At 39.1% G+C, this 18,341-nt stretch overlaps 1 protein-coding gene across 1 annotated transcript in view; it reads left to right on the plus strand.

The window, feature by feature from the left end:
• The window catches only part of INTS4 (integrator complex subunit 4), a 98,344-nt gene that overhangs the window by 23,363 nt on the left and 56,640 nt on the right, over positions 1-18,341 (plus strand). Inside the window, exons 5-7 of the mRNA XM_065937194.1 lie at positions 13,306-13,491; positions 14,152-14,202; positions 18,124-18,212. Coding sequence (XP_065793266.1) covers positions 13,306-13,491; positions 14,152-14,202; positions 18,124-18,212 — 326 coding nt within the window. The remainder of the gene's footprint in view (positions 1-13,305; positions 13,492-14,151; positions 14,203-18,123; positions 18,213-18,341) is intronic.

Raw genomic sequence — 18,341 nt, forward strand, 5'->3', positions numbered from 1 at the left:
GGAAATTTGGAAAGAAGTATGAAAGAAAGAACTACACTCATAATTCACTATGTAAAGGCAACCGTTTTTATTAGCCTTTTGGTGTATCCTTTCTGACATTTTTTCTGTATACAGATTGTTTGCTTTCTTTTTCCTCATGTAGCTATAATCATATTCTGTATTCAGTTTTGCTTTTTGACTAACATAACAGAAGTATTTTCTTTATATTGTAACTGTTTTATAAATATTTTTAATGGATGCATGATATTTTGTCCAGTAATCAAGCCATAGTTTGGCCTAACCATTCTCTTAATAGTGGACATTTATATTGTAGCCATTTTTTAAAATAGTAAATAATACCACATAGTGAATGTGATTAGTCTAAAGTATTTCCTGTATCTAGGGTTATTTCCTAAACATACATTGTCACAGTAGAATTACTGGATGAAAGCATTTAGAATTTTTGTTTTTAAGGCTTTTGATACTTTTGGCAAATTATTTTCTACAGTATGCTAAGTTTAAGCCTATCCACAGTATATGAGAGTGCATAATTTCACATATTATTCTAGCATTTGGATATTAATGTTTTAAAAGCAAGATATAAACCTGTTAATTTGATAAGAAGGAAATGGTATGTCCTGTCTTCAGTTCAGTTCAGTTCAGTCGCTCAGTTGTGTCTGACTGTTTGCAACCTCATGGCCTGCAACACTCCAGGCCTCCCTGTCCATCACCAACTCCCAGAGTTTACTCAAACTCATGTCCATCGAGTTAGTGATGCCATCCAGCCATCTCATCCTCTGTCGTCCCCTTCTCCTCTCACCTTCAATCTTGCCCAGCATCAGGATCTTTTCAGATGAGTCAATTCTTCTCATTAGGTGGCCAAAGCATTGGAGTTTCAGCTTTAGCATCAGTCCTTCCGATGAATATTCAGAACTGATTTCCTTTAGGTTGGACTGGTTGGATCTCCTTGCAGTCCAAGGGACTCTCAAGAGTCTTCTCCAACACCACAGTTCAAAAGCATCAATTCTTTGGCATTCAGCTTTCTTTATAGTCCAACTCTCACATCTATATATGACTACTGGAAGAACCATAACTTTGACTAGACGGACCTTTGCTGACAAAGTAATGTCTCTGTTTTCAATATGCTCTGTAGGTTGGTCATAGCTTTTCTTCCAAGGAGCAAGCGTCTTTTAGTTTCATGGCTGTAGTCACTACCTGTAGGGATTTTGGAGCCCCCCAAAATAAAGACTCTCACTGTTTCCATTATTTCCCCATTTATTTGCCATGAAGTGATGGGACCGGATGCCATGATCTTAGTTTTCTGAATGTTGAGTTTTAAGCCAGCTTTTTCACTCTCTTCTTTCACTTTCTTCAAGAGGCTCTTTAGTTCTTCACTTCCTGCCATAGGGGTGGTGTCATCTGCATGTCTAAAGTTATTGATATTTCTCCTGGCAATCTTGATTCCAGTTTGTGCTTCATCCAGCCTGGCATTTCTCATGATGTCCTCTTCCTGGAAGTTAAATAAGATACAGCCTTGATGTACTCCTTTCCCGTTTTGGAACCAGTCTGTTGTTCCATATCCAGTTCTAACTGTTGCTTCTTGACCTGCATACATATTTCTCAGGAGGCAGGTCAGGTGGTCTGGTATTCCCATCTCTTTAAGAATTTTCCACAGTTGTTGTGATCCACATAGTCAAAGATTTTGGCGTAGTCAGTAAAGCAGATGTTTTTTCTGGAACTCTTGTGCTTTTTCGATGATCCAACGGATGTTGGCAGTTTGATCTCTGGTTCTGTCTTGGGAATGAACTTTGCGTATTCTTTTCTAGTTTCTCATATGGATTTTTTGTGCATTTCTTCACCATTTGTAGAGGCTCATAACTGGGTAGAAATCTGCCACAAGCTTTTGCAAATTCAAGTAAATAAAGGCTGTCTATGATTCATAACTATAGTTACTGTTTCTATTGCTTAATGCTATTTTGTCTGTGATTTTTGGCATACAGTGAACTTTGAGATATGATTCACATTAAAATAACATTCCTCCTTTTAATAGAAATAATGCAGAGTATGTTTTCCAACTATAATGGAATTAAATTAGATGAGTAACAAAGAAATTAGGAAAATCACAAATATGTGGAAATTAAACAACATGCTCCTGTTTAACCAGTGAGTCAGAGAGGAAATCAGCACGTAAATTAGTAAATACTTTGCGTACCAAAACTGGGCTGCAGCTACTGCATGCTTAGAGGGAAATTTATGGCAATTAGTGTCCATAGTAAAAAAAGAAGAAAGATCTCATTCTAGTACCTTATTATTTTACCTAAGATGCTGGGTAAAAAAGAGCACATTAAATATAAAAGCATGCAGAAGGAAGGAAATAAGAAAGACTAGAGTGGAAATGAATGAAATCAAGAGTAGAAAAACAGTAGAGAAAAATCAAAGAAGCAAATGCTTGTTCTTTGTAAAGATCAACAAAATTGAGAAACCTTTATTTTTGGAAAGGAAAAAATGAGGGCTCAAAGTGCTAGAATCATAAATGAAAAGAGGCTATTTCTGCTGACCTGATAGAAATGAAAAGGATTATAAAAAAAATACTATGAACAATTTTATGCCAATAAATTAATGCATGTAAAATGCACAAATTCCTACTAATTCCAACAAAGATACAAACTGCGAAAACTATCTCAAGAAGGAGTAGACAATCCAAATATACTTATAACAAGTAATTAAATTAGTAATGAAAAGAACAAAAACTTCCTACAAAAAGCAGCTCAGGCCCAGATGGCTTTGAATCAAACATTTTAAATAAGAATTCATACTAATTCTTCACAGATTTTCCTAAGAAGTAGAAGAGAAGCAGCATTTCTCAACTGATTCTATGAGACTAGTATAACCTTAGTACCAAAACCAAACAGAAACATTTTAAGAAAAGCCAGATATGTTCTAGAGAACTTATTGGACAAGAAGCCAGTTAGGTTGTTATTGCACTGGGCTTCCCTTGTGGCTCAGATAGTAAAGGATGTTATTGTAGTAGCCTACATGAAAGGTTATTGTAGTTTGAATTAAAGTGATAGAAAGATGGGAAGATATGGATAGATTTGAGAAATATTTAGGAAGTAAGATTGGCAGGACTTGATAATTGGTGAAGGAATTGCTGAGGATATTTTCCATTTCCAGCTTATGTGCCAGATTAGATGGTGGTGCCTTTCACTCAGAGAATTCCGGGAAAGCATTTGGTTGGGTGTGGGAGAAAGTCCAAATAACCCAACAATTTCAAACTTACTAAAAAAAATTGTGAAAATAGTACAAGAGATTTCCATATACCCTTCTTTTTGATTCATCAGTCATTAACATTCTCCTGCATTTGCTTTATCATTCTCGCTCTGTGTTGGGGGCTTCCCTGATAGCTCAGTTGGTAAAGAATCCGCCTGCATTGAGGGAGACTGGTTCGATCCCTGAGTTAGGAAGATCCCCTGGAGAAGGGAAAGGCTACCCACTCCAGTGTTCTGGCCTGGAGAATTCCAAGGACTGTATAGTCCTGGCAAAGAGTTGGACACAACTGAGCAACTTTCACTTTCACTCTCTCTGTATATATTTTACCAAACCATTTAAGAGTAAATTGCAGACATTATGCTTCTTGTCCACTAAATACTTAAATTTTTATTTCTTAAGAAGGAAGAAGTCATTTTTATAAACCCAGTTTTCAAAATCATGAAATTTAACTCTGGATTTTGTCTGTTTGTTTTTTTGACTGCGTGGTCTGTGAGATCTTAGTTCCCCAACCAGGGATTGAGCTCATGCGCCCTGCACTGGAAACCTGGAATCCTACACTGGACTGCCAGAGAATTCCCAGGAAATTTAACTTTGATATAATGCTAATCTGTAGTAATATTAGTCTATTCAAATTCTACCTATTGTCTTTCATATTATATTTTATATAAATTTTTCTTTTCTGGTCCAGAATCACACATTGCATTTAGTTTTCATGTCCCTGTTTTCTTTAATCTGGAAAGGTCCCTCAGGCTCTCTTTGTCTTTCATGACCTTAACTTGAGTATAAGGTGTTTACTTTATAGAATGTCTTTTTAAGATATTTATTTATTTATTTTATTTTTTGGCTGCACTGGGTCTTCATTGCTGAGTGTGGGCTTTCTCCAGTTGCAGCTTTCAGGCTCTAGAGCGCAAACTCAGTAGTTGTGGCACACACGCTTAGCCGCTCCACAGTATGTAAGATCTTCCCAGACCAGGAATCAAACTGGTGTCCCTTGCATTGCAAGGCAGATTCTTAACCACTGGAGCACCAGGAAATCCCTAGAATGTCTTTCAACCTGGATGTATCTGGTATTTCCTCTGTTTAGATTCAAATTACGTATTTTGGTGGGAATAATACATAAATAATACTGTGTCCTCAGTGGATCATATCATAAGGCACACGCGAGGTCTGACTCATTGGTGTTAACTTTGATACTTGGTTAAGGTAGTGTCTGCCAGGTTTTTCATTGTAGAGTTATTTCCTCCTGTGATTAATGAGTAATTTGCGGGGAGATACTGTGAGATAATGTAAATGTCCTCTTCCCCATCACACTTTTATTCTCTATTTTAGCAACTATTAATAAATCTTGCTGAGTCATTTATAACTCTGATTATTGCAAAATGGTGATATTCTAGCACTGTTATTCCATCTATATTTTTTACTTGGCATGCTATTGTAAGAAAGTTTTCCTTCCCTCTCTTTCCCTCCCTCCCTTTTTAGCAATCTCCTATTTATTCAAAATATTATAATCTGTTCTATCCTTGTTATTTTTTGAAGTTCATATTGTTCCTTTGTATATTTTTAAAATATGAGATATGAATCTTTCATTGTTTTGTTTCATAGTAGGAAGAAAGTCATACTTTGGGTATTCTTAACATCTCAAAATTCATCTCTGTCAATAATTATCATTCTGTCAGTAATCCTTTGAGGTACTGTGTGCCGTATTATGCTTAGTCACTCAGTGGTGTCTGACTCTTTGCAACCCCATGGACTGTAGCCCACCAGGCTCCTCTGTCCGTGGGATTCTCCAGGCAAGAATACTGGAGTGGGTTGCTGTGCCCTCCTCCAGGGATTTTCCTAACTCAAGGCTCGAACCTAGGTCTCCCACACTGCAGGTGGATTCTTTACCGTCTGAGTCACTAAGGAAGCCTAAGAATACTGGAGTGGGTAGCCTGTCCCTTCTCCGGGGGATCTTCCTGACCCAGGAGTTGAACAGGGGTCTCCTGCATTGCAGGCATATTCTTCAGCAGCTGAGCTGTTGTACAGCTAATCCTCATTTGATAGATGATGAGATTTAAATTTGGCCAGGAAATTACTAAGTCTTCTATAGAATCTGCATAACTGAAATTGGAGGTCTTCTACTTTTTGTGAAGATTTTTCTAGGAAATAAATGTCTTGTCATTTTTGTGTGTATGGCTTCCTTAGAACCTAGTTTAATTCTTTGTTTCTCTTTTTCTGTCTCACCTCTTCTGGTCTCTCTGTTTCTCTTTTGTTCCTTTAATTCTGTGGCAAAAGTACATTAAGCTCTTCAGGCAACAGAAGCACGGCAACATTTTAACATTTATCAAATACTACCTGAGCAAATACTGTGTGTTCTTTGTTAGGAGAGGTTGTCTCTTAGAATAATTTCCATTGCTTGGTATGTTAAATTTTTATTTGTGCTTAAAAATAATCCATGTTGATGGGAATTCCTTGATGGTCCAGTGGTTAGAACTCAGCGCTTTCACTGTTGTGGCCCAGCTTCAATCCCTGGTTGGGTACTAAGAGTATCACAAGCTGTGCAGTGCTCAGCCACCGCCCTCCCCAACCCCCCCAAAAAAGGAAGAAAAAAATCCATTTTGAAACTGAATAAGTCAGTCAGTTATTTTTGTCTTATTTAACCTCATTCTTGGATTTTCTTGATATACTTAATCATTGATTTTTTGTTCTTTAACAGTACTTTTAAACTGATTGGTTTAGCTTATTTTTGACGTGGATTAGTCTTATGGGTTATGTAGTTTGCTTACTCCATTAATATAGAAATGATGGTATTTTAATGGCCTAGGTATAGCACCAAAATAGCATCATCTGCAGAGCAGGCACTAGACATCTATTAGTGATGATATCCGTGATGTAAGTAGTGACCTGTGGGGGAAGGATATCATAAAACTAATTGCTGCCCTAAGGGTGTGATTTAGACTTACCGTTTCTTTGAGGCTAACATTCAGTGTGTGGTAACAGGCTGGTTATGCGTCAGTGTTGCCTTGGTTACCTTAATAGGAACTAGAAGACTTTAGTTTGTTGTTTGAAAATCAAATAAAGGATTTGTAATAATGGTAGCAACCTTCTAGGGGATGGTGATTCAGTTGACTGTTCAGTTATGACAAATGATGCTTCCATACTAAATAAAAATAGTTTATTAAACAAATAAACAACATTGCTGTATTAACTGTGACAGTGTCACTGTCAGCTTCATATCTGGAAATTTCTCTTCTCACTTTCACTGTGTCATTGTGTTGGATAATTTTGAGCATTGTGAACACTTGAGAGTGTTTATGTTTCACATTTCTTTAACCTAAATAACTTGGAAACATCAATTAACTCTGATCTCAAATGTTCTATTGAGTCATTTTTATAAGGAGACAGTCCCTCTCTGAGAGCCCCACCTTTCCGCAGCTGCACTTCCTTACTGGGTTTCCTTTGTTCTCTCCTCTTGGTAAGCCTGCCTGCCCTGCCCACCCTCTTATAGAACATAGCTTCTATGAGAATGTCTAGGTCCCATTTAGTTCAGGAGTCTTCTAGAGCATTCTGGTGTGAACCATCAACAGATGCTCAGTACCTCTCTGGACAGATTGCCTCTTGTTGACAGCTATCACTAGAAAACCCATGCTTGTGTATTCCAGATCAGCGGACCTGTTTCATCCAGGTGGCCCACTTTTACCTCTGATTCTTCTGTTTTCTATTTTTTGCCACCACCTGCCCTTTTCCCCACCTGCTTCCCTTTTCTTAAGCAGGCTGGGTTTGTTTTACTTTAATTTTGGCTGCACTGGGTTTTCGTCTTTGTGTTGAGGCTTTCTCTAGTTGTGGCACGCAACTCCTTACTGTTGGTTGTGGCGTGTGGGCTTTTCATTGCGGTGGCTTCTCTTATGGCAGAGCATGGACTCTAGGCAGGCTCAGCAGTTGCCACACGCAGGTCCTCGAGTGTGTTGGCTTCCAAGTACAGCGCAGGGGCTCGGTAGTCGTGGTGTGTGGGCCCTGGAGTGTAGACTGGGCTTAGTTGCCGTGCAGCCTGTGGAATCTTCTGGCCAGGTATCGAACCCATGTCCCCTGCATTGACAGATGGATTCTTTTTTTTTAATTGTTTATTTGGTTGTGTTGGGTCTTAGTTGAAGCAGGTGGGATCTTTTCGTTGCGGCACGTGGAACCTACCCTTGTGATGTCTGGTCTTGGTAGTTATGGTACATGGGCTTAATTCCCCCTCAATATGTGGGATCTTAGATCCCCAACCAGGGATTGAACCCACATCCTTTGCGTTGCAAGGTAGATTCTTAACCACTGGACCACCAGGGAAGTACTATTATTCCTTCTTTATAAATGAAGAAACTTAGACTCTTGAGAGGTCCAGTGACTTGATCAATATTACACATATAGGGTCAGAACTGAAATTTGAAGCTAGGTCTTGTTTTTCAACTTATATATATTTTATAATATGGAAATTTTCAAATTATTCTTTGCAGTTTTTGGTGTAAATTTGACAATTATTTATATTTTGCAATCTTTTTCATCTGTTTTTTTCTCTCACTTTCTGTTGTAGCCTGCTGTAATATTTTAAAGTAAATCCCTGATATGTTATTTAAATCATACATAGTTCAGTATGTATCTCTAACTAATAATAACTAATATTTTTTAATATAGCCATGATGGAATTATTAAGTTATTCCACATCATCTCATATCAATTCATATTAAAATTTTCTTAACTGCATTAAGTATCTTTTTTCATTTTTATTTATTTATTTTTTTGATTTAGCATATGTTATATTTGGAGAGTCTCTTAAATTTCTTTTAATCAATATCAGTGCCCCGTTTTTTTTTTTCTTTAAATACCATAGTTTTATTGAAGAAACCAGATTGTCTTGTCGAATATCCTACATTCTGGATTTGTTTGATTGCTTACTTTTGATAAAAATGTTGACAGTGGGAACCCCTACAGATTGGTTTCTTTGTCTTTTTGATCTGACTGTTAGTCCTTGATATTTTCTTGCTTTTTGGCACAAGATGTCCCAACTTCTTACGTTATTTCTTGCCTAGTTTTGAGACTAGTCATTTCACTAAAGTCTTTTCAGTTCTTGTTACTGCATTATGCAAATAGTTTATTTCAATAGCAGTGGGATGATGAGAAGTGCTAAAAAAAGATGGACAGTACTAAGTGTTGACAAAGGTGTATCATATCTGGAACATTTACATATGACTGGTGAAAGTGTAAATTACTTAAATTAGTGCAGCCACTTTGGAATAGTATTTGGCAGTATCTTCTTAAGCTGAACATATATATTTTCTGTGACCCAGCAGTTTTACTTCCAACTGTATATTCAACAGAAATGTGAAAAAGTATACCAAAAACCACATTCGAGAATAATTATAATAACATTATATTTAGAATAACCCCAAACTGGAAATAGCCCAAATATCTATCAACAGTAGAAAGGATAAATGGATTATGGGGTATACACAAATGGAATACTTTATAGTAATGAGAATGAACCAACCATTGCTATATGCCGTACTATGGATGATTCTCACCAACATAATAGTAAGCAAAGGAAGCATAGCACTATTTGATTTTATAAATTAAAAAAATAGGCAAAATTTTGTGTTAGAAGTCAAGATAATGGTTACTTTAGTTGTTTTTTAATATTGCATTAGTATATCTCAATATTATAATTGATTTGCAGTATTATATTAGTTTCAGGTATACAACACAGTGATTCAGTATTTTTATAGTTGGTTGTTGCTGTTCAGTCACTAAGTCGTGTCTGACTGTTTGTGACCCCATGTGAACTGCCGCATGCCAGACTTCCTTGTCCTTCACCATCTCCCAGAGTTTGCTCAAACTCATGTCCATCGAGTCAGTGATGCCATCCAACCATATCTTCCTCGAGTCAGTGATGCCATCCAACCATATCTTCCTATGTCATAACCTTCTCCTGCCCTCAGTCTTTCCCAGCATCAGGTTCTTTCCCAATGGGTCAGCTCTTTGCATCAGGTGGCCAAAGTATTGGAGCTTCAGCTTCAGCATCAGTCCTTCCAATGAATATTCAGAACTGATTTCCTTTAGGATGGACTGGTTGGATCTCCTTGCAGTCCAAGGTACTCTCAAGAGTCTTCTCCAGCACCACAGTTCAAAAACATCACTTCTTTGGTGCTCAGCTTTCTTTATAGTCCAACTCTGACATCCATACATGACTACTGGAAAAACCATAGCTTTGACTATGTGCTAAGTCGCTTCAGTCATGTCCGACTCTTTGCAACCCCATGGACTGTAGCCCACTAGGCTTGTCTGTCCATGGGGTTCTCCAGGCATGAATACTGGAGTGGGTTACCATTTCCTTCTCCAGGGACCTTTGTTGGCAAAGTTATGTCTCTGCTTTTTAATATGCTGTCTAGGTTTGTCATTGCTTTTCTTCCAGGGAGCAAGCATCTTCTAATTTCATGGCTGTAGTTACTTTCCACAGTGGTTTTGGAGCCCAAGAAAATAAAATTTGTTACCTTTTTCACTTTTCCCCCTTCTGTTTTCCATAAAGTGATGGATGCCATGATCTTAGTTTTTTGAATGCTAAGTTTTAAGCCAGCTTTTTCACTCTCCTTTTCCACCCTCATCAAGAGGTTCTTTAGTTCCTCTTCACTTTCTGCCATTAGAGTGGTATCATTCGCATATTTGAGGTTGTTAATATTTCTCCTGGCTATCTTGATTCCAACTTGTGAGCCATCTAGCTTGGCATTTTGCATGATATACTCTGCATATAAGTTCAATAAGCAGGGTGATAGTATACAGCCTTGATGTATTCCTTTCCCAATTTGAACCAATCCATTGTTCCATATCCAGTCCTAACTGTTGCTTCTTGTCCTGCATACAGGTTTCTCAGGAGACAAGTAAGGTGGTCTGGTATTCCCTTCTCTTTAAGAATTTTCCATAGTTTGTTGTAATCCACACAGTCGAAGGCTTTAGTGTAGTCAATGAACCAGAAGTAGGTGGTTTCTTGGGAATTCCCTTGCTTTTTCTGTCATCCAACTGATATTGGCAACTTGATCTCTAATTCTTCTGCCTTTTCTAAATCCAGCTTGAACATCTGGAAGTTCTTGGTTCACATACTTTTGGAGCCTAGCTTGAAGGATTTTGGACATTACCTTGCCTAGCATGTGAAATGAGTTCATTTGTACGATAGTTGGAGCATTCTTTGGCAGTGCCTTTCTTTGGAATTGCAATGAAGATTGACCTTTTCCAGTCCTGTGGCTACTGCTGAGTTTTTCAAATTTTCTGGCATATTGAGTGCAACACTTTTACAGCATCATCTATTGAGGATTTGGAATAACTCAGCTGGAATTCCATCACCTCCACTAGCTTTATTTGTAGTAGTGCTTCCAAAGGCCCACTTGACTTCACACTCCAGGATGTCTGGCTCTAGGTGTGTGACCACACCATAGTGGTTATGGAGGTCATTAAAGTCATTAAGACCTTTTTTGTGAAGTTCTTCTATGTGTTTTTGACACATCTTCTCAATCTCTTCTGCTTCTGTTGTGTGCATTCGTGCCAAGTTGCCTCAGTTGGGTCCACCTCTTTGCAACCCCACGGACTGTAACCCCCCAGCCTCCTCTGTCATGGGATTTCCTAGGCCAGAATGCTGGAGTGGGTTGCCATACCCTCCTGCAGGGGATCTTCCTGACCCAGAGATTGAACCAGCATCTCTTATGTCTCCTGCATTAGCAGGCAGATTCTTTGCCACTAGCCTCACCTGGGAAGTCCCCTTCTTCTGATAGTTATCCTTATATTATCTTTGGCTTCCCTGGTATCTCACCTTGTGAAGAATTCGCCTGCAATGCAGTTGACCCAGTTTGATTCCCGGGTCAGGAAGATCCACTAAAGAAGGAAACGGTTACCCATTCCAGTATTCTGGCCTGGAGAATTCCACGGACTGTATAGTCCATGGGGTCACAAAGAGTTGGACACAACTGAGCAACTTTCACTTTCACTTTATCTTTGTAGCTTATTCATTTTATACATAGTAGTTTGTACTTCTTAATCTCATACTCCTCTTTTGCTTCTCCTTTTCTTCCCATTGATTCCCACTAATTTGCTCTCTGTAAGTCTGTTTCTGTTTTGTTATATTAATTTATTTTTTTAGATTCCATTATAAGCAATAATATCCAATATTTGTCTTTCTCTGTGTGACTTATTTCACTAAGCATAATACCCTCCAAGATCATCCATGTTGTTGCAAATGGCAAAATTTGGTACTTTCTTACAGTTGAGTAATATCCCATTATGTGTATATGTGTTTGTGTGTGTTCATTGTGTGTGTATATATGTGTACACACAAACACATACACTAGGTCTTCTTTTTCCATTTTTCTGTTGATGGACACTTGAAATTGCTTCCATATCTTGGGTCTTGTATCTAATGCTGCTATGAATATTGGATGCATGTGTCTTCTCCAAGGTGTGTTTTTGTTTTATTCAAATATTTACCCAGTAATGGAATCGCTGGATCATACGGTAGTTCTATTTTTAATATTTTGAAAAATACTGTTTTCCATAGTGGGTGTGCCAATTTTCATTCCCACCAATAGTGTAGAAGGGTTCCTGTTTATCCACATCCTCGCCAACATTTGTTATTTGTATTCTTTTTGATGATTGCCATTCTGACAAATGTGTGGTGATATTTCATGATGGTTTTGATTTGCTTGTCTCTGGTAGTTAGCTCATTTGAGCATCTTTTCATGTGCCTATTGGCCATTTGTAGGTCTTTGGAAAAATGTGTATTCAGGTCTTCTGCTCAGTTTGTATCAGGTTGTTTGAGTTTGTTTTTTGTTTGTTTTTGATATTGAGGTATATAAGCTGTTTACTGTTCACAAATATTTTCTCTCATTTGCTTGGTTGTCTTTTCATTTTGTCAATGGTTTCCTTTGCTGTGCAAAGGCTTTTAAGTTTAGATAGGTCCTATTTGTTTATTGTTGCTTTTGTTTCCTTTGCCTTGGGGGAGAGATCCAGCAACAACAAAAAAAGCTGTGATTTATGTCAAAGAGTGTTCTGCCTGTATTTTCTTCTGGGATTTTTATGGTTTCTGGTCTTATGTTTATATATTTAATCCATTTTGAGTTTACTTTTGTATATGGTATGAGGAAATGTTCTGATTTCATGAAACACCTGATTTACATGTAGCTGTACAGTTTCCCCAGTACCACTTACTGAAGAGACTGTCTTTTCCACATTGTATATTTTTTCTTCGTTTGTTGTAGATTAATTGACTGTAAGTTTGTGCGTTCGTTTCTTGGCTCTCCTTTCTGTTCCCTTGAACTCTGTGACTGTTTTTGTGCCATTAATATACTGTTTTGATCATGGGAGCTTTGTAATATGGTCTAAAGGCAGGGAGCACGATTCCTCCAACTTTGTTCTTTTTTCTCAAGATTGCTTTGGTGATGGTGGCTATTTTTGATGGTGGTAGAGTAGTTACTGGGGTGGGACATCAGCATTTTTCATGTTTACTTCTTTATCTAGATGCTTATCTGTGTGTGTTCTGTGAAAATTTATTGAACTGTACATTTAATATTTTTCCATGTTTCTGTATGGATATTAAAATTAAAAAATTTTTGTTCTGTTTTTAGATTGATAGTAAATAAAATGCAGTTTAAGGGATCACATTTAAAGTAACCTATTGTTTACAAGGCCAGGTGCTTGCTGTTGGGAGTATGATGTTGAATAACTGGGAGTCTTGAGGACTCCTGCTTCTTTTTGGAAGATATATACTCAAAGAACATGAAGGGAATTCACTGGCAGTCCAGTGGTCAGATTTGCCACTTTTACTGCTGGGGCCTGGGTTCAATCTTTGGTTGAGGAACTAAGATCCCACAAACTACACAGCATGACCAAAACAAACAACCCCTCCCTCAAAAAAAAAAAAAAAAAGGAAGAAAATGAGACCTGACTAGTGAGAATGTAGTGTTTGAAGTCATTCCTAAAGTTGATGCAGTGCTTTTGTTTCTGTGTTTTGTTTATTTTTAAGATATCTTGATCACGTCCTTTTGTTCTCTCTTTTCATAGCACCTGACAGATACCTCTCATGGTGTAAGAAATAAGTGTCTGCAGTTACTTGGAAATCTAGGTTCTTTGGAGAAAAATGTCACAAAAGATGCAGAAGGCCTAGCTGTCAGAGATGTCCAGAAGATTATAGGGGATTACTTTAATGACCAGGACCCACGTGTCAGAACAGCAGCTATAAAAGCCATGGTAAACATGTTGATGGAAACTAAATGGAGTCTGTTTTTTTATTTGTACTTTTCTTTTTTCTTTTTTTCTTTTTTTTAAGTTAATGGCTAATACCCCCTGGATAGATACATTCTGAATCTCCCCAGGATAACACTTTATCCACACTCTCAGGAAGGTGTTAGTGGCATCACAGAACTCAAAGACACACATTCCTTTATAACAATTGCTTATCTTGTGGGCTTCTATGGCAGCTTTACCTGCATTTATGAAACCTGGAAGGTACAGCTTGTATCCAAGGTCCATGGGAGGGATGTTACTTGGTACTGTGGTACAATAGGTACATATTGTACCCTTGTATTTCAAGAGTATAGGTGAAAGTTATGGGGGAGGAATGCTCCTTAGGGAGAGATGGTGTCAACCGTTTCTTCCTCAGCCTCCTTATTATTTCATATTCTTCCTGGTATCCCCTTGGGACAGCCCATGGGTTAGATTTATTAAGCATTTGAGCGTTTCTGTGGAAAAGTCCAGGTTTCAAATTTCTTATTTATATAGCACTGACTTTGGCCAAAGGGAACCATGTTAATGGGATGTGATGGGGAAAAATATGTGAGATTGAGGGGAGACTTTGGAAATATTGACTTTCCCCTTCCAAGTACTTAAACTGTTATCTTTATTGTGTAGTTGCAGCTCCATGAAAGAGGACTGAAGTTACACCAGGCAATTTACAATCAGGTACCTTAAATGCTTGCTGTCTGAAAGGAGGGAGGTGAAGATATTGTGAAATTGAGAGGGGTCACAGTGGTTGTCAGAATTTGAAAACATAGAGCTTCATCTGGCTAACAGTGGCAGTATTAGTTGTGATGATGTATCCACAACATACATTCTAAGAAGAGAATGGAGATGTGTAATGAATAGCACTGGTATGTGTGAGGAGGACATTTAGGAGGATTTCAGTAGCTTAGTGTGAATACCAGAGTATACAGAGCTCAGAGTAAGGAAAGTGGTAGTCGTGCTGATGTCTGGTTCATTGAAATTGACTTCAAACCTGAAGTCAATTCTGGGCACCACGCTTGAGAAACTGAAGTACTTCTGGAGGAGGATGACCAAGACCATGGGATCAGATGAAAAGATATCACATGATTATTGTAGCATTGACAAGGAAAAGCACAATAAAATTATAGTATCATTAGGACAAGCTGATTGAGTGCCAGCTAAAAGGCCTTACAGTTATTCTTGTAGAATAATTGAATGTATCCAGAGACAAGAAGTCTAAATCTGTGCTCACAGTCCAGATTTTGTTAGCCTATTGAGTGGTTTTAAGCCTTTAGCGGTAGCTGATAATAAACCCAACCAGTATGACTGCAGTGTAAACCAAGTATGTTCTTTTACAAATGAAATAGAATGAGTTCAGAATGGTTATGATGGTGTGACCTATAGGAAAACTGTGAGGGAAACCAAATAATTAAAGGAAACTTGTAAAGACACAGAGGAAGAAGAGTTAGTCAGATGATTCAGGTGTTTAGTGACGTAAGACTGTGTTGGTTAATTAGGCAGGCAATGCTGAGGGCCTCAAGAGAGTGAGGGTAGAATGCTGGGGGAGGTTCTGAGATATGAGGCAGCAGTAGTTGCTATACTGAGTTCCCTTTTGATTATGTTGAATTTGAGAAGTTGATGGGATACTCATGAGGAGGATTTCAGGTCTGGAACTCAGGAAAGATCAGAGCTGGAGGTGAATATTTGGAGTCATCAGTATTCAGGGAGAGGAAGAAAATTGGAAGAAATGAAGGATGGAGCCAGGGACAAGGCCAGACATTTAAGGAAGGAGCCCTAGAATGGAACTGAGGAGCAGCTTGATGGGGGAAGAGGAAAAACATATTCCGGAAGAGAAAGGAGGGCATTCTCGTAGTCAACAGTGTTAAAATGCTGGTGAAAGGGCATTTAGGATAAGGCTGAAATCTGGTCATTAGACTAAGCAACAAAGTGGCCATTAGTGAGTTTAAAGAGAGCAATTTCAGTAGAGTGGTGGGATTGGGGAGCGCCAGATCAGGGTCTGTTGAGGTGAGGCAGTTTAAAGTGATTATTGACTATGAGTAAGAAAATTGACTGATGTTAACGTGGGGTGGAAGTTGGTAGAAGGGAGCACAGGATTAAGGTTTTTTGTTGTTTTCGTTGTATTTTTTTTTCCATTTATTTTTATTAGTTGGAGGCTAATTACTTTACAATATTGTAGTGGTTTTTGTCATACATTGACATGAATCAGCCATGGATTTACATGTATTCCCCATCCCGATCCCCCCTCCCACCTCCCTCTCTACCCAATCCCTCTGGGTCTTCCCAGTGCACCAGACCCGAGCGCTTGTCATTGTATTTTAAAGATAGTTGCTAAGTATATTTATATGTTGGAAAGGGAACTAGTGTTTTGGGAGAACTAGTTTATGGTGGTCTTCACTGGTGACTCAGTGGTAAAGAATCTGCCTGCCAATGTAGGAGACTTGGGTTCGATCCCTGGGTCAGGAAGATCCCCTGGAGAAGGAAATGGTAACCCACTCCAGTATTCTTGCCTAGGAAACCCAATGGATAGAGAAGCCTGGTGGGCTGTAGTCCATGGAATCACAAAAGAGTCAGATGCTACTTAGCAACTAAACAGCAGCAACAGCAAGTGTTATGATGAAAGAGGCAAAGGGGAGTAAATGATAGAGTAAGTTCCTTGAGGCAGAAATTCATGAGCTGATTCATCAACAAATGTTACTGAGAACCTAATGCTGGCTGTGTAATGCCAAGCATGTTAGATGGGACCTGTGCCCTTCCCAGTCTCGTAGGTAAGACGGCAATTAATAAATAAGCAAGCACAGTTATAGCATATGAGTATTGCTGTGAGGTAAAGCTATAGGATGCTATCATAGAGAAACACAAGGAAGATCTTTTTGGAGGATGGTAAGGGGTGGTCGTGTGAGGAAGTGATGGGATCCATAGCAAAAACAGGATCAGGAACTAGAAAGGACCCTTTTCCCTCAGATGTTGAGAAAACAAGGTGTGGGAGAATACAGGAATAAATGAGCTTGTAACTGGTATGGAGAAGCTGAGTGGGTTTGTGCCTGAGAACCTTGATTTTTCTCAAATACACAGGCCGCCTTATGGCTGTTAGTGGGATAGAAGTCCTGAGGGGAAGGTTAAGAAAAGCTGCCTTGGGAAATGGAAGTTGAAAGCCAGAGTGTAAGCGATTTCAGAGTACAGCTAATAAGGTTTGAGGTCATGAGTCACCCATCCCCTAGAGAGTGTGGTCTTCTTTGCCAGGGCTCTTCCGCCCTTATAAAGTCCTAGGTTTGTGGAGCGGCTGTAGCACAAGTGAAGAGGGCATCCTATGTGATGACGCAGGCAATGCTCTCAGGAGACCGAAGTAAGAAAGAGTATAGAGCAAGGAGAAGGCGGTTTATTTGGACAGAAAAGATGGAATTAAAGCAGTGGTTTTCAGCCAAGGTCATTTTGCCCCCCAGGGAATATTTGGTGATGTGTGGAGGTATTTTTTATTCTAATGATTTTATTTATTTATTTTTGGCTGTGCTGGGCCTTCGTTTCTTCATGGAATTTTCTCTGGCTGCAGTGAGCGGGGGCTACTTGCTAGTTGCGGTGCGCAGACTTCTCATTGCAGTGGCTTCTCTTGTTGCAGAGCATGGGCTCTAGGGCCTGTGGGCTTCAGTATTCGTGGCTCCTGGACCCCAGAGCACAGGCTCAGTTGTTGTGGCGCACGGGACTTCACTGCTCCACGGGCGCGTGGGACCTTACTGGGTCAGGGATCAAACCCGTGTCTCTTGCGTTGATTCTTTAGTGTAGAAGTTTTTTTTTGTTTTTGGAGGTATTTTTGAGTATTGCAGTTGCTGGGGAGAGGAAGAGGGTGCAGTGCTATGACTATCTAATGGCTAGAGGCCCAGGGATGCTACTAAACATATTGCACAGGTCAGCCCCTCACAACAAAGAATTATCCAATCCAAAATGTCGGTAGTAGCAAGATTGAGAGACCTTGCTTAAACAGATAGGTAGCTCGAGTGGGATGAAGAGCAGGGACGATGGGTAAGTTATGACCTTGGAAGAACCGATAGAGTAGCATGTTACAGTCAGAGCATGGAGTATAACATTTTAAAATTTCAAAAGCCATAGCTCTAGGTGTTGCTGCAGTCTAAGGTGTTGCTTTGACTGTGGGTGGAGTAAGGGTATTCCATTTCAGAACAAAGTAAAACAGGAAAATTTGGCCACTTTTTGGCAGCTTAGCATTAAAATTGTACATTTATTTAGAGTGCTTGAGTTTTCATGTGGGCTGTCAGTCAGAAACTTGTGCTCTGAATTTACAGGTAGGGGAAAAACTCACCTTTGGTGTTTGAGCCTATAAGAGTAGCACTGTGGGCTCTGACCAAGCTTTGCTAGGATTGATGCTATTCTAATTGTCTTTTGGGCTGTCAGTCTCTGGTTCTCCTTTCAGACATGGGGTGGGAGGGTACACATTTTTTTTTTACTGTGCAAAGGTTGAAGAAGTTAAAGCCATATGTACATATTTTGATTGGCATCCTGGTCCAGCTGCTTTATCTTCATTTTGAAAGTAGTCTGAACATCACCTGGGAGGACACAGAACTGACAGACTTCTGGAATCCTTGTTTGCAGGCTTGTAAACTGCTCTCTGATGACTATGAACAAGTGCGCAGTGCTGCAGTCCAGCTTATCTGGGTTGTCAGTCAGCTCTATCCTGAAAGGTCAGTATGGGTGTCAGCCAGCTTCTGTTCATTGCTAAGCCATTTTCTTTCCTCCCACTATGTAAAAAGCCTACCTCCAGAAAAGGAATGTTGGAAGGCAGTGTGGAATAGGAGAAAAGCATGGACCCT

This window comes from Muntiacus reevesi, chromosome 5, assembly GCF_963930625.1.
Source record: "Muntiacus reevesi chromosome 5, mMunRee1.1, whole genome shotgun sequence".
Taxonomy (NCBI): Eukaryota; Metazoa; Chordata; class Mammalia; order Artiodactyla; family Cervidae; genus Muntiacus; species Muntiacus reevesi.